At 38.3% G+C, this 18,846-nt stretch overlaps 1 protein-coding gene across 1 annotated transcript; it reads left to right on the top strand.

The window, feature by feature from the left end:
* The first annotated feature begins 9,744 nt into the window (after positions 1 to 9,744).
* Positions 9,745 to 18,763, top strand: uroc1 (urocanate hydratase 1). The gene is made up of 19 exons (XM_087800410.1): positions 9,745 to 9,871; positions 11,121 to 11,251; positions 11,348 to 11,441; positions 11,634 to 11,693; positions 11,758 to 11,886; positions 11,946 to 12,007; positions 12,069 to 12,135; positions 13,420 to 13,563; positions 13,630 to 13,718; positions 15,257 to 15,319; positions 15,392 to 15,571; positions 15,643 to 15,740; positions 15,824 to 15,896; positions 16,174 to 16,363; positions 16,467 to 16,565; positions 16,633 to 16,732; positions 17,715 to 17,796; positions 17,867 to 17,966; positions 18,026 to 18,763. Exons 1-19 carry the CDS (start codon positions 9,746 to 9,748, stop codon positions 18,164 to 18,166), a joined length of 2,028 nt encoding a protein of 675 aa, XP_087656536.1. The 5' UTR covers position 9,745; the 3' UTR covers positions 18,167 to 18,763.
* The last annotated feature ends 83 nt before the right edge of the window (positions 18,764 to 18,846 follow it).

The following is an 18,846-nucleotide window of genomic DNA, read 5'->3' as shown; positions in this document are numbered from 1 at the left end:
GAGACTTTAGTACATTAACACCGTTGCTGTGTCTCAAATCGCATTCTAGCGTACTAAAAGTTAGTATTTTTAGTGCGTCTCAATTCTTAGTATGCGAAATTTAGTGCGCCATGCACACTAAATTGGCGTACTAACACGCCCACAATACTGAGCATGGTTCGATGGACACTAAACACACTAAACGGCCGCCATCTTAGTGACGTTTTAAACAGAAGTTACGTCATATATAAATGCATATATATTCATATACTTACAGGTGCATTTTCCGCAGCAGTAGGAGGATAAACACGTCTTCAGTGCTGATACCAGCTTAAATATCTCGCGATAATTTATATTCTCATATTTTTTCTTTATTTCTTTTTGCCAAACTTGCAAAACGTGCTGCCAGCAGGTGTCGATAGCGTTCAAACAGCTGGTTGAAACATCATTAAATAGAAGTAGAAGAAGAAGCTGTCATGTGATCTCCGGTTAGTGTGTAGCAGCAGTGTTTGATTTGAGACATACTATCTGTGGAGAATTTGCGTACTAGTTAGTATGTACACTAAACTGATGCATACTAACTTCTAGCATACTAAGAGTAGTATGCGATTTGAGACACAGCAATGTATTGACACCACACGGTCACAGAAACAATGTCTGTTGAATAGTCTTTTGAATTAAACTTTAACCTACGTTATTTTATCTTGTAACTTCACTTTACTTTTATAACTCATTTCCTGCCTGAAGCATCCGATCAAAATCATCTACGCAGATGAAATGGAAACCAATCCTATTTTAGCAATGCCAACCTTTGTGTCGTCTTCAGAGTACTAACATAAATAACAGCTTTATTTTATATAATTTGAGAAAATTTCAAAATTCATCGTTGTGTACTTTTACGCTCGAATAGTAAACAAACCTTTTTGGTGCCTTTTAATGTTGCAAATATCTTCCTTGGCTTTGTGTCGACCTCTTCCAAAAACTTTTTTTCGTTTGCGTCCTCGGTGAACCTTAACCTTAATTGAACAGAGTTGGATCAGGACAGAAAAATAAGATTAACCTTATCTCTATCCTGATCCAACAACACTGGACCTCAAGGACCTTTTATTTATTTCCACTTTCACCACATTAAGGAAGACGAGCCGCACCATCTTGTGGTGAAATCGCGACAAAACAATCATTTCAGGGATGTCGGCAAAAGACTTCTACAGCAGCTACCAAATGTTTGTTTTTTGTCAGTTCAACCTTTCATTTTTAATCCGTACCAGTCTCCCCCCAGTCTTCTGAAACTATAGAACAAATTGTGTGTTCAAGAGGTTTAAAAGAACCTCCACCGGGATACTTTTTGCCCGTTTACATAACTCCGGCAATCTTTCGCCAAACCAGGTTCTTGGCCAAGAGAATTCCCTGACTCAGGCTTTCCTGTTTGTATTATGGTTGGAAGGCGTAATCCAAGAGCTCGGCACACATCGCCGTCTGCGTCATCGATAATCTGTTTAACAGAGATTTCAAAGCCGGCCTTGGTTCCGGGGTGACATCGGCGACCGCCCCGCATAGTGCGGTGTCGGATTACACCCTAAGAAAAGAAAAACACGGAGAACCTCGACGCGTTACTCGGCCGGATCAGGGCGGGGAACCTTGGACGACCGAAGATAACTTCGTGTTCCTGTTTTTCAAGACTGTGTCTCTGAACACCACATGTCCACTGACGCGTCTTATGTAACAACGTTGTCCTCAGCATCAGTAATAATAGTGTCACGACACACCCCGACATGTGGTGAACCCCCATCTTGACTTTTATTTTGGACCCAGGACCTGACCTCAGAACTTGAACTGCAACTTCAGACGTCAATCAATATGTGTATTTCTTAATAGAACGTTTAATAAATAAAACGAAAACACTGTTCAAAATGAGTCATCTGTTAAGATTCCTTTGATCTACTGACAAAAGTTGATCAAAGTACTTCTAGTTTAAGTAAGTAAGTAAGTAAGTAATATTTATTTATATAGCGCTTTTCGAGACCAGGGTCACAAAGCGCTTAAACAATCAAAACAATACTACAAAAAAGTACATACTTTAAAGATCAAGATAATACTGAGAACAACACAGGAGTTCGAGAAATTCAAGGAAAAGCCTGAACAAATAGAAACGTCTTAAGATGTTTCTTAAAGGAGTCAGTAGATCATCAAGCGCAAAGAGAGAGGAAGATCGTTCCAAAGCTGAGGAGCAAGTGTATTTTTAATTACAATCCAAGAGTCTTCTGAGGTCCTCGATGCTACATAGCTGGTGTTGACAAGGTGAGGAATCCATGTCTTCATATGGTCGTCTACGGTCAGAGGTGTCACCGTTAAGGAACCTCTAGGAATCAGCGGGAGACCAGATGGATGACATATCTTCATAGTTCCCAGAACTAAGTGAGACGTTTCCACACTGATGTCCCTCACGATCTTCAACCCTATTCAGTCTTTTGACTCGACATACGTGTCGTTTAGAGGGAAATACATGAAGTAGTTTCAAGTTTAAGGCGAAGATTAAAGTCCCTTGTTATGAGCAAAACGGCTAAAACGAAGGAATTATTCTATTGGTCGGCGTGTAATCGTTCACTCATGACATTCATAGATGACTTTATGGACTTATTGGAAAATTAAAGCATAATTTGATTTACTGGAACATGTTGTTTTTCTAGAACAGCTTTCCTTCTCTAACTGAAATGTTTTTCTTCTTCTGTGTCGTCATCATCGTCTTTAAGTCTTAGTTTGACTATTATTCAACTCCTTCATTCCTTATCTACTTGTTCAGTTATCTGAGTTACAGGGAGAGCCTATCCCAGCTACCTAGGGTGAGAGTCTCTACAGTTCATTTCTATAACCTTTCTTTGATCAACACTTTTTGTTCTCCATCATTGGTGCTGTCGTTCAAAAGTATAGAAGTTGTTTTTTCAAACGCAACTCAAACTAAATATTTCTTAAAACTGGTCTTGACTCATCAGAAGGTATTTCTAAGTTTGTTCCATAGTTGATCTGACGTTTGTTTTTGCTCCAGGTCTGGAAACTTTGACGGGATTTAAATACACATTTGTTAGACAAATAAAGTTTTATTCAAAGAGGAACACAACACTTCCTTTCGTATCTGCCGATTGTCAATAACACTTTTACAGTTGAATCGATGGTGGAAATGTTGCGTGCGTGCTTGTGTGCGTGCGTGTAGAACACAGTTGTTTAATTCACGTTTTAAAAACACATTTTTAATTTATATCGAATTCAAGAAAATAGTACTTTATCCAAAAATGTTTTCGAATTGTAGTTGAAAACAGCAGATGAAAAGATATCAAAACAACAGATGAGACTTTACGATTCTTAATTTAGGTTTTTCAAAACCGCTGGATCGTTTCCTGTTTCCTGTTTTCAAAATAAGAGTTGTGTTCCCGCGTAGTACGCTGACTATGGTTGGAGCGGCTGCTCTTGACAATGACGTCATGTGGAGCCAAAGATAAGAATTGATCATTAATATTTACTTGAACCTGTTGTTTAAGTTGCTCACAAATCTTTAAAATTAAATTGATCATTTTGAGAATTCTTTTGTCTACTATTTAATATCCCATTTTATTAATTTAGTCACTCATCGCTACTTACATGATTATTTAAGGTTTTTCTGGTTAATAAAGTTATAATTATTCATTATTACCTCGTGCACATGTTGTTGTTGAGCCTCAGCTGTTCAGTTTATTTTCTAAATGTATTTAAACTTCAGCTCTGAAATCCTCTCGTACGCCTGCTCAGCACCTCCTGGAGCCGATGAGTTCCTGAGAGACGTCCCTCAGGAGCCTCGTCTCACGTATCCGTGGCGACGCTTATGTAACCATGAACTCTGCTCCTGGGATCAATAACTACACTCAGGTTGCTGCAGACACACACCAAACACACACATAGGTTTACTCGAACTAACTTGTCCTTAGATGTGAGAGTGTGTGTACACATTCGTGTGTCTGGTGACCTTTTCACCGTGTCCCCCGCCTCTCACCCCGAGGAGCTGGGACAGCCCTCCCTCCCTGTCTGCTGGTTGACCTTCTTTCCAGATAACCCAGATTCAAGCAGATATGGAACTAAATGGTTGCGTGACTCGGATGTTTGTTCCGCGTTAATTCGAGAAAGTGACTCTTTGTGTAGAAAATAACTTTCTTCCTCGCTCGTTGTTGCTGCTTCATGACCTTGATCACTTTTAGACTTAGAAGTTACATTCAACTGTATTAATGTTGTCTGTGAAATGTGTAATAATGTGTTTTATGTAAGAGTGTAGTTAAGAATGTCAAAACGCTTACTTAGTAACAAAGTAACAAACAATAAAAAAAACTACACACAAAAATACACAAACATATACCCACACACACCTACAGACAAACATACACACACCTACACAAACATAAACCCACACACACTTACAGACAAACACACACAAACATACACAAACTCACACAAACATATACCCACAAACACCTACACACAAACATTTTCACACCTACACAAACATAAACCCACACACACCTACAGACAAACATACACAAACACCTACACAAACATAAATCCACACACAAACATATACAAACACACACGCACACAAACATAAACCCACACACAAACATACACAAACACACACACACACAAACATATACCCACACAGAAACATACACAAACACACACACACACAAACATATGCCTACACACAGACATACACAAACACACACACACACAAACATATACCCACACAGAAACATACACAAACACACACACACAAACATATACCTACACACAGACATACACAAACACACACACACAAAAATATACCCACACACAAACATACACAAACACACACAAACAAACATATACCCACACACAAACATACACAAACACACACACACAAACATATACCCACACACAAACATACACAAACACACACACACACAAACATATACCTACACACAGACATACACAAACACACACAAACAAACATATACCCACACACAAACATACACAGACACACACACACACAATCATATACCCACACACAAACATACACAAACACACACACACACAACCATATACCCACACACAAACATACACAAACACACACACACACAAACATATACCCACACACAAACATACACAAACCCACACACACGCACAAACATATACCAGCACACAAACATACACAAACACACACACACACAAACATATACCCACACACAAACACACACACACACACACACACACAAACATATACCCACACACAAACATACACAAACACACAAACATATACCCACACACAAACATACACAAACACACACACACCTACACAAACATATACCCACACACAAACATACACAAACACACACACACCTACACATACATATACCCACACACAAACGTACACAAACACACACACACAAACATAAACCCACACACAAACATACACAAACACACACACACAAACATAAACCCACACACAAACAAACACAAACACACACACAAGCTAAAATACAGTTTACATGTATTCAAGTCTTCTAAGTCCTTCATGTGTAAAACTATAATGTAAATATAAAACATAAATGTTCAATATTGCGACGGCTCTGACTTCCATCTGGATCAAGCGACTCATAACTGGACGTACGTTGTTGTTGTTGCTCAAAGGTTCTGTGTCGGTTCAACTGCTGCCGATGAACTGACGGTTCTTCATTAACTCTCCAGAAACTGGACCATGTGCTGGTCTTTGGCCTGTTTATGTAACTCAGGTCAGGAACAGGCTGTTCCTCCCTTCGCCGCGGTGGATTATGGGAGATTAAATGCACCTATCCAGGTCCTCCAGACCTGACCTTTGACCTCTCAGGGACAGTAGAGTGTGTGCGACGGTAAAAAGATTCCCCTCAGCTGTTTCTCTCAGTGATCCAGTGATAAGAGCAGCTCGTCTCCTGCTGATCTCGTGACTTTTCTTCGTCATCTGCTAGTGAAGCAGAGACAAGAACAACCAACGTCACACAATCACGTTTTTGTCTGGAACATTAGTTGTATCTACAAATGTAACTTTCATATTTATTTTGGTAAAGTTTGAGCTAAAATAAAGATACTTTTTATTGTTTGTCATGTTGTTTTGTTTTCATAACAATTACATCACAAACAATATGAAGATAAGAAAACTTGATTGACTTCTGAGGAACAAACTATGTATATCTGTATATGTATATATATATATTATTCACAATTACTATCAAAATATTATCATAAATGTTATTTTAATTCATGTAAAGCACAAGTTTTCTTAATTATGTTTGTTCCAAGAGTTAAAGTGAGTAAGTAATATTTGTAGTATTGTCATATATTGAGATACTGTAGGTACAAGGATATATTTGTAGTATTGTCATATATTGAGATACTGCAGTAACAAGTATATATTTGTAGTATTGTCGTATATTGAGATACTGCAGTAATAAGTATATATTTGTAGGATTGTCGTATATCCCAATACTGTAGTAACAAGGATATATTTGTAGTAGTGTCATATACTGAGATACTGCTGTAACAAGTATATATTTGTAGTATTGTTGTATATAAAGATACTGCAGTAACAAGTATATATTTGTAGTATTCTCGTATATCGCAATACTGTAGTAACAAGTATATATTTGTAGTATTGTCGTATATTAAGATACTGCAGTAACAAGTATATATTTGTAGTATTGTCGTATATCGAAATACTGTAGTAACAAGTATATGTTTGTAGTATTGTCATATATTGAGATATGTAGTAACAAGTCTATATTTTCAGTATTGTCGTATATTGAGATACTGTAGTAACAAGTATATGTTTGTAGTATTGTCGTATATCGCAATACTGTAGTAACAAGGATATATTTTCAGTATTGTCGTATATTGAGATACTGTAGGTACAAGGATATATTTGTAGTATTGTCGTATATTGAGATACTGTAGGTACAAGGATATATTTGTAGTATTGTCTAATATTGAGATACTGTAGTAACAGGGATATATTTGTATTATTGTTGTATATTGAGATACTGTAGGTACAAGGATATATTTGTAGTATTGTTGTATATTGAGATACTGTAGTAACAAGGATATATTTGTAGTATTGTCGTATATTGAGATACTGTAGGTACAAGGATATATTTGTAGTATTATCATGTACAGTGATTCTGTAGTAACAAGGATATATTTATAGTATTGTCAAGTACTTGACTCTGGTGTTGAAGTATTTACAGACCACATGACTCTTGACGAAGTCGTAAAATATGTCCAAACATCAGCTTTCAAAGCTGCTGGAGTCGACTGTATCCTCTCGTCCTCAGTCATCACAGGGATCTTGCAAGATTTGAAAGAAGAAAACAAATGCTGTGAATATATGTACGATAATTGTAAATTAAAAAAATTGAATTATTTTATTTTGTGATCAAAACTAAATATGATGGACAAGCAGTGGTTCTACTCTCTCGAGTCTCTCCTGAGTGACGGAGGTCAGAGGTCGCAGTTGAGTTTCTTCTTCTATGCTGTGACCGGATGAGGGGCCATCAGGACAAAAGACAGCATTGAAAGAATTAAGAAAACAACAAAAAAATAAAAAATAAAAATAAATAAATAAATAAAAACATTAACAAATAAAGAATAAATGAGAAAATAAATCTAAATTTGCCAATAAAATATTTATAAATATTTGTTTAAAAAAAAAGAAGTGTTTTTATACGATCTCAAGATTAAATTTAATTATTTTTATTTTCACATCATCACATAGAGAAAGAAAAAGTCACTCTTATGTCAGAAGTGGAAGAAGAATGTTGTCGCTCTGGTGTCTTTGTTATTCACAGCTGAAGACAAATGGACCTTTAAGTCTGAGCGGAACATTCTCAGAACTGAGTCTCTTTCTTCCAGTGATCCGGCTCAGAGCTGGTGAAGACTGAGGTCTTTGTGTTCTGGTCCTTCACACCCGACTGTCAGATGCTGTCCTGACATCCTGTTGAAGTTTTCAAAAACACCAGCTGCTGTGATGAAGGACTTTCAACTGTTGCAGTACCGGCTGGTGAAGCTGTGGTTCTACTGGTCCGTCTACATTCTCAGGCTCAGATAAGTTCAGTTCGTGCTGGACCATGACAGTGACCTTGAGATTCTTACTGGAATACAAGTAGATTGATAAGATTCTTTCTACACGTGGACACACGTTCAGACTGAACGATCTTCGGTTCGCGACTTCCCTCTAGTGGCCGTTGACTGTCATTGTTTGTCTGTGACACATTCGTCTTAAATAAACAAACATTTCTTTTAAATCAATCTGTGAGTCATAATCCTGCACAAATATGGAGCAACTTTAAGAGGTTTTACCTGCAGAGACTTTCATTTCTTCCAGGATACGAGGAAGAAAACACAATATTTAAATCTGACTCGTAATAAATATTTTAGAGATTGAATAGAAGAAAGAAAATGTTGTGTAAAAAAATCACTTTAGAGATAAATAGAGGTTTATTGATGGCTTGATGGCTTGATGGATGGATGGATGGATGGATGGATGGATGGATGGATGGATGGATGGATGGATGGATGGATGGATGGATGGATGGATGGATGGATGGATGATGGATGGATGGGTGGATGGATGGATGGATGGATGGATGGATGGATGGATGGATGGATGGATGGATGGATGGATGGATGGATGGATGGATGGATGGATGGATGGATGGATGGATGGATGGATGGATGATGGATGGATGATGGATGGATGGATGATGGATGGATGGATGGATGGATGGATGGATGGATGGATGGATGGATGGATGGATGGATGGATGGATGGATGGATGGATGGATGAGTGGATGGATGGATGGATGGATGGATGGATGGATGGATGGATGGATGGATGGATGGATGGATGGATGGATGGATGGATGGATGGATGGATGGATGGATGGATGGATGGTTGGATGGATGGATGGATGGATGGATGGATGGATGGATGGATGGATGGATGGATGGATGGATGGATGGATGGATCGATGGATGGATGGATGGATGGTTGGATCGATGGATGGATCGATGGATGGATGGATGGATGGTTGGATGGATTAAATGTTTATAAACAAACAACTTAGAGAATATTTTCAAAACTTTATAAACAAACAAGAGAATATTTTCAAAAGGTCGTAAACAAACAAGAGAATATTTTCAAAAGGTCGTAAACAAACAAGAGAATATTTTCAAAAGGTCATAAACAAACAAGAGAATATTTTCAAAAGGTCATAAACAAACAAGAGAATATTTTCAAAAGGTCATAAACAAACAAGAGAATATTTTCAAAAGGTCGTAAACAAACAAGAGAATATTTTCAAAAGGTCGTAAACAAACAAGAGAATATTTTCAAAAGGTCATAAACAAACAAGAGAATATTTTCAAAAGGTCATAAACAAACAAGAGAACATAATAAATGTTCATAAACAAGCTCAAAGCTGACTTTCTGACCTTGACAAACTTTCACTCACCTTTGTGTAACATCCTTCTTTCATGAGAGGTCAGAGGTCACGGCCGCCGTCAGTCAACCGGAGCAAGTTCCACTTTAAACTCTCCCGTCGATCGATCATCATCGAACTTCCTTTTCCAATGCTGGGCCGTGATTGGTGGATGAGGAGGGGCACGGAGACCGACACTAAAACAAACAAACCGTGACCCGTCGAAGGCTCACTCAGTGTCAGCAGCTCTCTCTGCTCCAGCATGTCCTCCCTGAAGGAGCTCGTCCACGGTCTACCTCTGGACCCTCTGCCCACCAACCCGGGCCGAGACCCCGACCTGCCTCACGCTCCGGTGCGGACCCCCAACCTGACGGCGGACGAGGAGCGGGTGAGTCCGACTGTCGGTCACTTCATGTAGAACAAGACTCCAGACTATTAGTGTGGCTTTAATGTTCTGCAGGTCAATTGAATAAAGTTTTTTTTTTTATTAATTTAAGTTCTTTATAACTGTATATGAATATAAAAGACACACTAAAGAAAATATGTAATACATTATTTAATTAAAATACATGATAACCTGAAATAAAGTTCATATACTCTAATATTTATATACAATTAATGAATTGAAGTTACTTCCTGTTGTTACTGTTTAAAAACCTGCTAATAAAATGTGTAAAATATTATTTTTTAATAATAAGAAATTATATATGAAGATTTTTATTCAATGGTTGAATTTAACATTTCAAACGTTCAAACTTTTTTTAATTTAAAAAATAATCATTTTTAAGCATTAACCAAAATTAATTTAATGAAAAAAAAAGTAATATTTTCCAAATGAATGCATTTTTTTAAGACACAGTTTTATATCATAACTCCGATAATGAAAAATACATTTTCAAATGTATTTATTTTCACGTCAAGGACCCGAAGGCCTGAAAACAAACGTGTTTGTGGTATCCCTTGTGTTATCTCAGGGTCAAGGGGACCCGAGGGCCCGAAAACAAACGTGTTTGTGGTATCCCTTGTGTTATCTCAGGGTCAAGGTGACCCGAGGGCCCGAAAACAAACGTGTTTGTGGTATCCCTTGTGTTATCTCAGGGTCAAGGGGACCCGAGGGCCCAAAAACAAATGTGTTTGTGGTATCTCTTGTGAAATCTCAGGGTCAAGGTGACCCAAAGGCCCGGAAATAAATGTGTTTGTGGTATCCCTTGTGTTATCTCAGGGTCAAGGTGACTCGTAAGCCAGAAAATAAATATGTTTGTGGTATCCCTTGTGTTATCTCAGGGTCAAGTTGACAGAAAGGCCTGAAAAGAAATGTGTTTGTGGTATCCCTTGTGTTGTTTCTAGGTCAAGTTGACACAAAGGCATGACAATCAATGTGTTTGTGGTATCCCTTGTGTTGTCTCTAGGTCCAGGTGAACAACCTCCCTGGCTTCCATAAATACATATGCAGTGGTGGAGGTCATTCACTTTGACACAGAGACAACACAAGGAATGCCACAAACACATTTGCCTTCGGGTCACCTTGACCCTGAGCTAACACAAGAGTTAAAACCCACAACATTTAAATACAAAAATAAAAATAAAAACATTTTATAACCTTGATAAAAAAACTAAACTTATCTTTCGTCTTCTAGTTGGCGCTCAAGAATGCGCTCCGGTATTTCCCTCCTTCCCATCATGCAACGCTGGCACCAGAGTTTGCTCAAGAGCTGAGGCAGTACGGACACATCTACATGTATCGCTTCTGTCCCGCTCTACGGATGAGGTGAGACATGGATTCAACTTTAGCTAATATAGAGGGATTAATCTAATCTAATCTAATCTAATCTGATCTAATCTAATCTAACGTGTACTACTCCAGAGCGTATCCCATCCATGAGTATCCGAGTCGCTCGCGTCAGGCGGCCTCCATCATGCTGATGATCATGAACAATCTGGATCCCGACGTTGCTCAGGTGAGTCTGCAGAAGCTATGCTACGAGCTAACGGGGCTTTTTTTTAAATCAGCTGTTTTGATTGACAGCTGACTCAATGGGCGGAGCTAATGATAAAATAAATTGTTCTCTGTGACCGAGCGGTGTCGATAAAGTTGTAAACGTACTTAGATTAAGAAAGTCGGATTCTAAAGTCGAGGGTTGTGGTGTCAGTTCCCGCAGGAGCTGGTGACGTACGGCGGGAACGGTCAGGTGTTCAGTAACTGGGCTCAGGTGAGTCGGACTCACAGCAAGTGGTTGAAACTGTCGCGACAACCTCGTGATTGTGTGACTTCAGTTCCGCCTGGTGATGCGTTACCTGAGCCAGATGACGGAGGAGCAGACCCTGGTCATGTACAGCGGTCACCCCTTGGGCCTGTTCCCCAGCCTGCCCTCGTCCCCCCGCGCCATCATCACCAACGGAATGGTAGCTCCCGGCGTCACCGGCTCATCGATGATCTTCACCGACGTTTTTTGTCCACACAGGTGATTCCAAACTACTCGTCCAGGGAACAGTACGAGAAGATGTTCGCTCTGGGGACGTCCATGTAGGTTTCATAGTTTCATCCACATGTTCGGTGTCGTGATGTTGACGTGTCGTGACCACAGGTACGGTCAGATGACGGCGGGAAGCTACTGCTACATCGGCCCTCAGGGCATCGTTCACGGTACAATGGTACGACCCGTCATCGCAGTACTAATGGAGGTTTGATGGTGATCTACGGTGGCCCAGAAGTTACACACAGATGAACAAACGCTAAAACTAAATTATGATTTTGTTTAACACATTTACAGACTCTCAAGAAAACAATTTTTTTACATTTGTTTTAGAGAATGCTCATTTTGTGTCACTTTTCTGAGAATAGTTTACAAACTATTAAATGCATTTTCAAACAAAATTACAAAACATTAGGAAAAAATTATTAACAAAATCTGAAACCAAATTACAAAACATTAGGAAAGAAATTTGAGAAATTCTTGATGAGTTTACAAACACTGAGACAAATTTTAAATTTCCTGAAAACATTTGCAAAATTTGAGAAATATTTGCAATTTCCTGAAACACATTTACAAAATTTGAGAAATATTTACAATTTCCTGAAACACATTTGTAAAATTTGAGAAATATTTACAATTTACTGAAACACATTTGTAAAATTTTAGAAATATTTGCAATTTCCTGAAACACATTTACAAAATTTGAGAAATATTTACAATTTCCTGAAACACATTTGCAAAATTTGAGAAATATTTGCAATTTCCTGAAACACATTTACAAATTTTGAGAAATATTTACAATTTCCTGAAACACATTTACAAATTTTGAGAAATATTTACAATTTCCTGAAACACATTTACAAATTTTGAGACAAATTTACAGTTTACCGGGGGGAAAAAATCAAAATTTCCTGAAGGAATTTCCAAACTTCGAATTTGTTACAGGAAATTGTAAATCTTTCAAATTTTGCAAATGTGTTTCAGGCAAATTTTTAATTTGTCTCAGTGTTTGTAAATGCGTTTCAGGCAACTTTACATTTGTCTCAGAGTTTGTAAATGTCTTTCATGAAATTGTAAATTTTACTTGGGGTTTGTAAATGTGTTTCAGGACATTTATTATTTGTTTTAGAGTTTGTAAATGTGTTTCAGGAAATTGTTAATGTATCCTAGAGTTTGTAAATGTGTTTCAGGACATTTTTTATTTGTCTTGGAGTTTGTAAATGTGTTTCAGAAAATTGTAAATTTGTTTCAGAGTTCGTAAATGTGTTTCAGAAAATTGTAAATTTGTTTTAGAGTTTGCAACTTTGTTTTGCATTTCTGGGCCACCTTATGAAATGGTTAAATTTAACATTTTTATTTTTCATTTATTTTTCAAATGCTGCTGTTTTTTGAAGCATAGAATATAAATGTATTTTTGTTGTCACTGAGATGCTTCCATAAATCAACGTCCTCCATGTCTCAGCTGACCGTCTTGAACGCTGGCCGGAGGTACTTGGGCACCAGCGACCTCAGGGGTCGTGTGTTCGTGACCTCTGGCCTGGGCGGTATGAGCGGGGCACAGGCTAAAGCGGCTGTCATCGCCGGCTGTATCGGCGTGATCGCAGAGGTCAGGAGGTCACCTGCTCTACTGCAGTGGAAGCCGAGAGTCCACTGATGGTTCTGATGTGAGCAGGTGGACGAGGCTCCGCTCAGGAAGAGACACGAGCAGGGCTGGTTGATGGAGGTGACGGACAGTCTGGACCAGTGCGTCCAACGCATCAGGTGAAGCATCAATTATCATTAGCAGCTATTATTATTATTAATTAAAAATATTACATTTTTAAGTTAAACACATTTTTTATACATCACTCATGTCTAATTGAAGGATTTTTAACCACAATCAAACAATTTTCAACTGTAATCAAACCATTTTTAACTATAATCAAACATTTTTCAACTATAAACAAACAATTTTTTTCACTATAATCCAACAATTTTCAACTATAATCAAACAATTTTTAACTATAATCAAACAATTTTCAACTATAAACAAACAATTTTTTTCACTATAATCCAACAATTTTCAATTATAATCAAACAATTTTTTCACTATAATCCAACAATTTTCAACTATAATCAAACAATTTTCAACTATAATCAAACAATTTTCAACTATAATCAAACAATTTAAAATTATAATCAAACCATTTTCAATTATAATCAAACATTTTTCAACCATAATCAAACAATTTAAAATTATAATCAAACTATTTTCAACTATAATCAAACAATTTTTAACTATAAACAAACAATTTTTTTCACTATAATCCAACAATTTTCAATTATAATCAAACAATTTTTTCACTATAATCCAACAATTTTCAACTATAATCAAACAATTTTCAACTGTAATCAAACAATTTTCAACTATAATCAAACAATTTAAAATTATAATCAAACCATTTTCAACTATAATCAAACATTTTTCAACTATAATCAAACAATTTAAAATTATAATCAAACTATTTTCAACTATAATCAAACAATTTTTAACTATAAACAAACAATTTTTTTCACTATAATCCAACAATTTTCAACTATAATCAAACAATTTTTAACTATAATCAAACAATTTTCAACTATAAACAAACAATTTTTTTCACTATAATCCAACAATTTTCAATTATAATCAAACAATTTTTTCACTATAATCCAACAATTTTCAACTATAATCAAACAATTTTCAACTGTAATCAAACAATTTTCAACTATAAACAAACAATTTTTAACTATAAACAAACAATTTTCAACTATAATCCAACAATTTTCAACTATAATCAAACAATTTTTAACTATAATCAAACAATTTTCAACTATAAACAAACAATTTTCAACTATAATCAAACAATTTTCAACTATAAACAAACAATTTTTAACTATAAACAAACAATTTTCAACTATAATCCAACAATTTTCAACTATAATCAGACAATTTTCAACCATAAACAAACAATTTTTAACTATAATCAAACAATTTTCAACCATAAACAAACAATTTTTAACTATAAACAAACAATTTCCAACTGATATCGAACAATTTTCAAAACATATTTTAAAGAAAGGTTCAGAGGGAATAAAGTTGTTATCATTATTCATATTTTCTTAACTTCACGGAACAAAATATTTACTCTATACTCTAATTGTTGTTTATTGTTGATTTATAGTTGACGTCATTTATCTGTGTTTTAGTGTAAAGTTATTTATTTAACCTGCCATCACTGATCTGAACTTCAATTTATTCTATATCTCTTGTCTCTCAGAGAGAGCCGGAGGTCAAAGACTCCTCTAAGTCTGGGTTTCCATGGCAACATCGTCGACCTGTGGTGAGTGAACCAACACTCAACACTCAGGAATAGTTTCATCTCCAGTGTTGAGACTCGACGATCTCCCACCAGGGAGCGTCTGGTCCTGGAGTACGTCCGGACCGGGGAGCTGCTGGTGGACCTGGGTTCCGACCAGACCTCTCTTCACAACCCCTTCAACGGCGGCTACTATCCCGTTCAGCTCAGCTTCCGACAGGCCAACCAGCTCATGACCTCTGACCCCGGGCGATTCCGCACCGCGGTCCAGGACAGGTGACGACGAGCGAATGAAACGAAAGAGATGAACGAACGAACGAACGGTTGATCTTTGTTGACACTCACAGCCTCAAGAGACACATACAGGCCATAAACCAGCTGGCGGACATCGGGATGTTTTTCTGGGATTATGGGAACGCCTTCTTGCTGGAAGCTCAGCGAGCTGGTGGGTTACACACACACACACACACACACACACACACACATATAGATAAGTACACACTGAGGTCATTGTGTACCTCTGAGCAGGTGCAGAAGTCAACAAAGATGGCGGAGGAGCTACAGAGTTCCGCTACCCTTCCTACGTGCAGCACATCATGGGGTGAGATCCTCGTCATCTAGGGTATCAATAAAGTTTTATCCATCAGATGGGTGCGGCCACCATTAGATCCAACTTATTTTATACATTCATTTTGTATTGATATGTTGTAACTTCATTTTATAGTTTATTTTGAGTGTTTGAAAATGTTATATAAATAAAGTGCCTTTAAAATCGTCAATCGTTATTTCAACATTTTTAAATAAAGTTTTATTGAACGATGTGATCTTTTGTAGTTTTTTCCCCATTTTTCCGCTACAGTTTCCTGTCTTCTCCGCAGTGATATCTTCTCTCTGGGTTTCGGGCCGTTCCGGTGGGTGTGCACGTCCGGTGACCCCGCCGACCTGGAGGTGACCGACGACATCGCGGCGTCGGTGCTGGACGAGGTCGGGTCCCGGGCGAGCGACAAGATCCGACAGCAGTACGACGACAACATTCGCTGGATCAGGGAGGCCGGGAAACACAAGATGGTTGGTTTTTAATTCAATATTATATGATTCATGATATTTATTCATGATATAATGTCGTGTGGAAGTGTTTAATAGTTGAAGCTCACGTGGATGTTTGTTCCAGGTTGTTGGGTCTCAGGCCAGGATTCTCTACTCGGACCAGAAAGGAAGGGTCACCATAGCTCTGGCCATCAACAAGGCCATCGCAGACGGACGAGTTTCAGTGAGTCGACCGGTTTTGCGTCTGGTTTTCAGTGAGAATGAGGGGGAAAGGTTCTATTTGTGTTCAGGCTCCGGTGGTGATCAGCAGAGACCACCATGATGTCAGCGGCACCGACAGCCCCTTCAGAGAAACATCCAACATCTACGACGGCTCGGCTTTCTGTGCAGGTACAGTTGAGAAGATGCCTTCATGGACCGTAGTTAAAATAACTGTGTTCCATTTTTTTATTTTGGGGAGTGAAAAGAGTGGAACACAGAGTTTATAATGGATGGATGGATGGATGGATGGATGGATGGATGGATGGATGGATGGATGGATGGATGGATGATGGATGGATGGATGGATGGATGGCTAAATACCTAAATGGATGGATGGATGGATGGATGGATGGATGATGGATGGATGGATGGATGGATGGATGGATGGATGGATGGATGGATGGATGGATGGATGGATGGATGGATGGATGGATGGATGGATGGATGGATGGCTAAATACCTAAATGGATGGATGGATGGATGGATGGCTAAATACCTAAATGGATGGATGGATGGATGGATGGATGGATGGATGGATGGCTAAATACCTAAATGGATGGATGGATGGATGGATGGATGGATGGATGGATGGATGGATGGATGGATGGATGGATGGATGGATGGATGGATGGATGGATGGATGGATGGATGGATGGATGGATGGATGGATGGCTAAATACCTAAATGGATGGATGGATGGCTAAATACCTAAATGGATGGATGGATGGATGGATGGCTAAATACCTAAATGGATGGATGGATGGATGGATGGATGGATGGATGGATGGATGGATGGATGGATGGATGGATGGATGGATGGATGGATGGATGGATGGATGGATGGATGGATGGATGGATGGATTGTCAAAGCAGTTTACCAAAAATATCGACCATAGAAACATATTATAGACATACATTAAATATAAACAATATATAATAATAACAATAATTAATTCATAATAACAATAACAATAGGATAAAACAATGAAATACATATTATAAAATAAAAACAAGTCTCTTAACTGTATTCAACATGTATTTATATATTAGTTGTAAAACATAAAGTTGTTGTTTTAACCCTAAACTGCCGTGTCTTCTGGTTCCGGGACAGACATGGCGGTCCAGAACTTTGTGGGCGATGCGTTCAGGGGCGCGACGTGGGTCTCCCTGCACAACGGCGGAGGCGTCGGCTGGTAAACACACCTGTGACCCTCCTCACCTGTCCATGATATCACATGACCGGCTCCTCTCGTCTCCCCCCAGGGGTGAGGTGATGAACGGAGGCTTCGGTCTGTTGCTGGACGGTTCTGAGGAAGCAGCCAAGCGTGCGGCGCTCATGCTGAACTGGGACGTGTCCAACGGGGTGAGAGAGAGAACGAAGACATTTGAACGAAGTCCTGAATCCGACTCTTCTGGTCTCAGGTGGCTCGTCGCTGCTGGTCCGGAAACTCAAACGCTGACGAGACCATTCGCCGGACCATGGAGGAGAACCAGCAGCTGCAGGTCACGCTGCCGTTCCACGTCCAGGACCAGCTCCTCATAGACCGGGCTCTGAACCCATGATGAAACCAATAATGTTTATTAAAGTGGTTCATATAAAACTAACGTTTGAATACATTTAAATGTTTAATTAAATACATTAAATTCAATCTAAATCACATTAAAAAATAATCAACAAAAATGAAACCCCCTATAAAAGCGTAAACCCCGGGTTACTTAATGTAACCTCGGTTCTACGAATGAATGCATGGCTTCGCTAATGGTTTAGTCCTCTGGGCTGTGAGGACCGAGCATCAATGAAGTAGAACCTCCACTCTACCTTTCTTTTTTTCCTTTATTGGAGCTATCCAAGCTACCAAGGGCGAGAGGCAGGGGGGACACCCGGGTCGAGTCGACTCCTGTTACAAGGTTCCAAAATGCAGTTTGTGCACTCGATCGACTTGTCAATGTTTCTGGACCGTCGGGGAGAAAACCTGGAGTACCCTGAGTAAATCCATGCCAGCGTAAGGAGGACAAACTCTACTCCGAGCTGGAATTGAACCAACAACCCCTTCCATCACCTCCATATGCAAAGATTCAAGTCCTTCGCGGACAACATTAAATTGTGTTTAAATTTTATATGATTATAAAACGATGAATAAAAGAACATTCTTAAACAAATCTTTTCTCTTAATTTAATTGTTTTAAAGACTTAATTTAATGTTTTACAATTTAAATTCAAAAAATCAAATACTTTAAATTCA

This window comes from Callionymus lyra, chromosome 10, assembly GCF_982586985.1.
Source record: "Callionymus lyra chromosome 10, fCalLyr1.hap1.1, whole genome shotgun sequence".
Classification (NCBI taxonomy): Eukaryota; Metazoa; Chordata; class Actinopteri; order Syngnathiformes; family Callionymidae; genus Callionymus; species Callionymus lyra.
The sequence above is the reverse complement of the archived record's forward strand: the minus strand, read 5'-3'. Positions and strand labels throughout refer to the sequence as shown.

Coding starts and splice junctions, on each gene's coding strand:
- uroc1 (XM_087800410.1), top strand. CDS start 9,746: ATGTCCTCCCTGAAGGAGCTCGTCCACGGTCTACCTCTGGACCCTCTG. Junction 11,252..11,347: donor TGTCCCGCTCTACGGATGAG/GTGAGACATGGA, acceptor GTACTACTCCAG/AGCGTATCCCATCCATGAGT. Junction 11,887..11,945: donor CCATCATCACCAACGGAATG/GTAGCTCCCGGC, acceptor TTGTCCACACAG/GTGATTCCAAACTACTCGTC.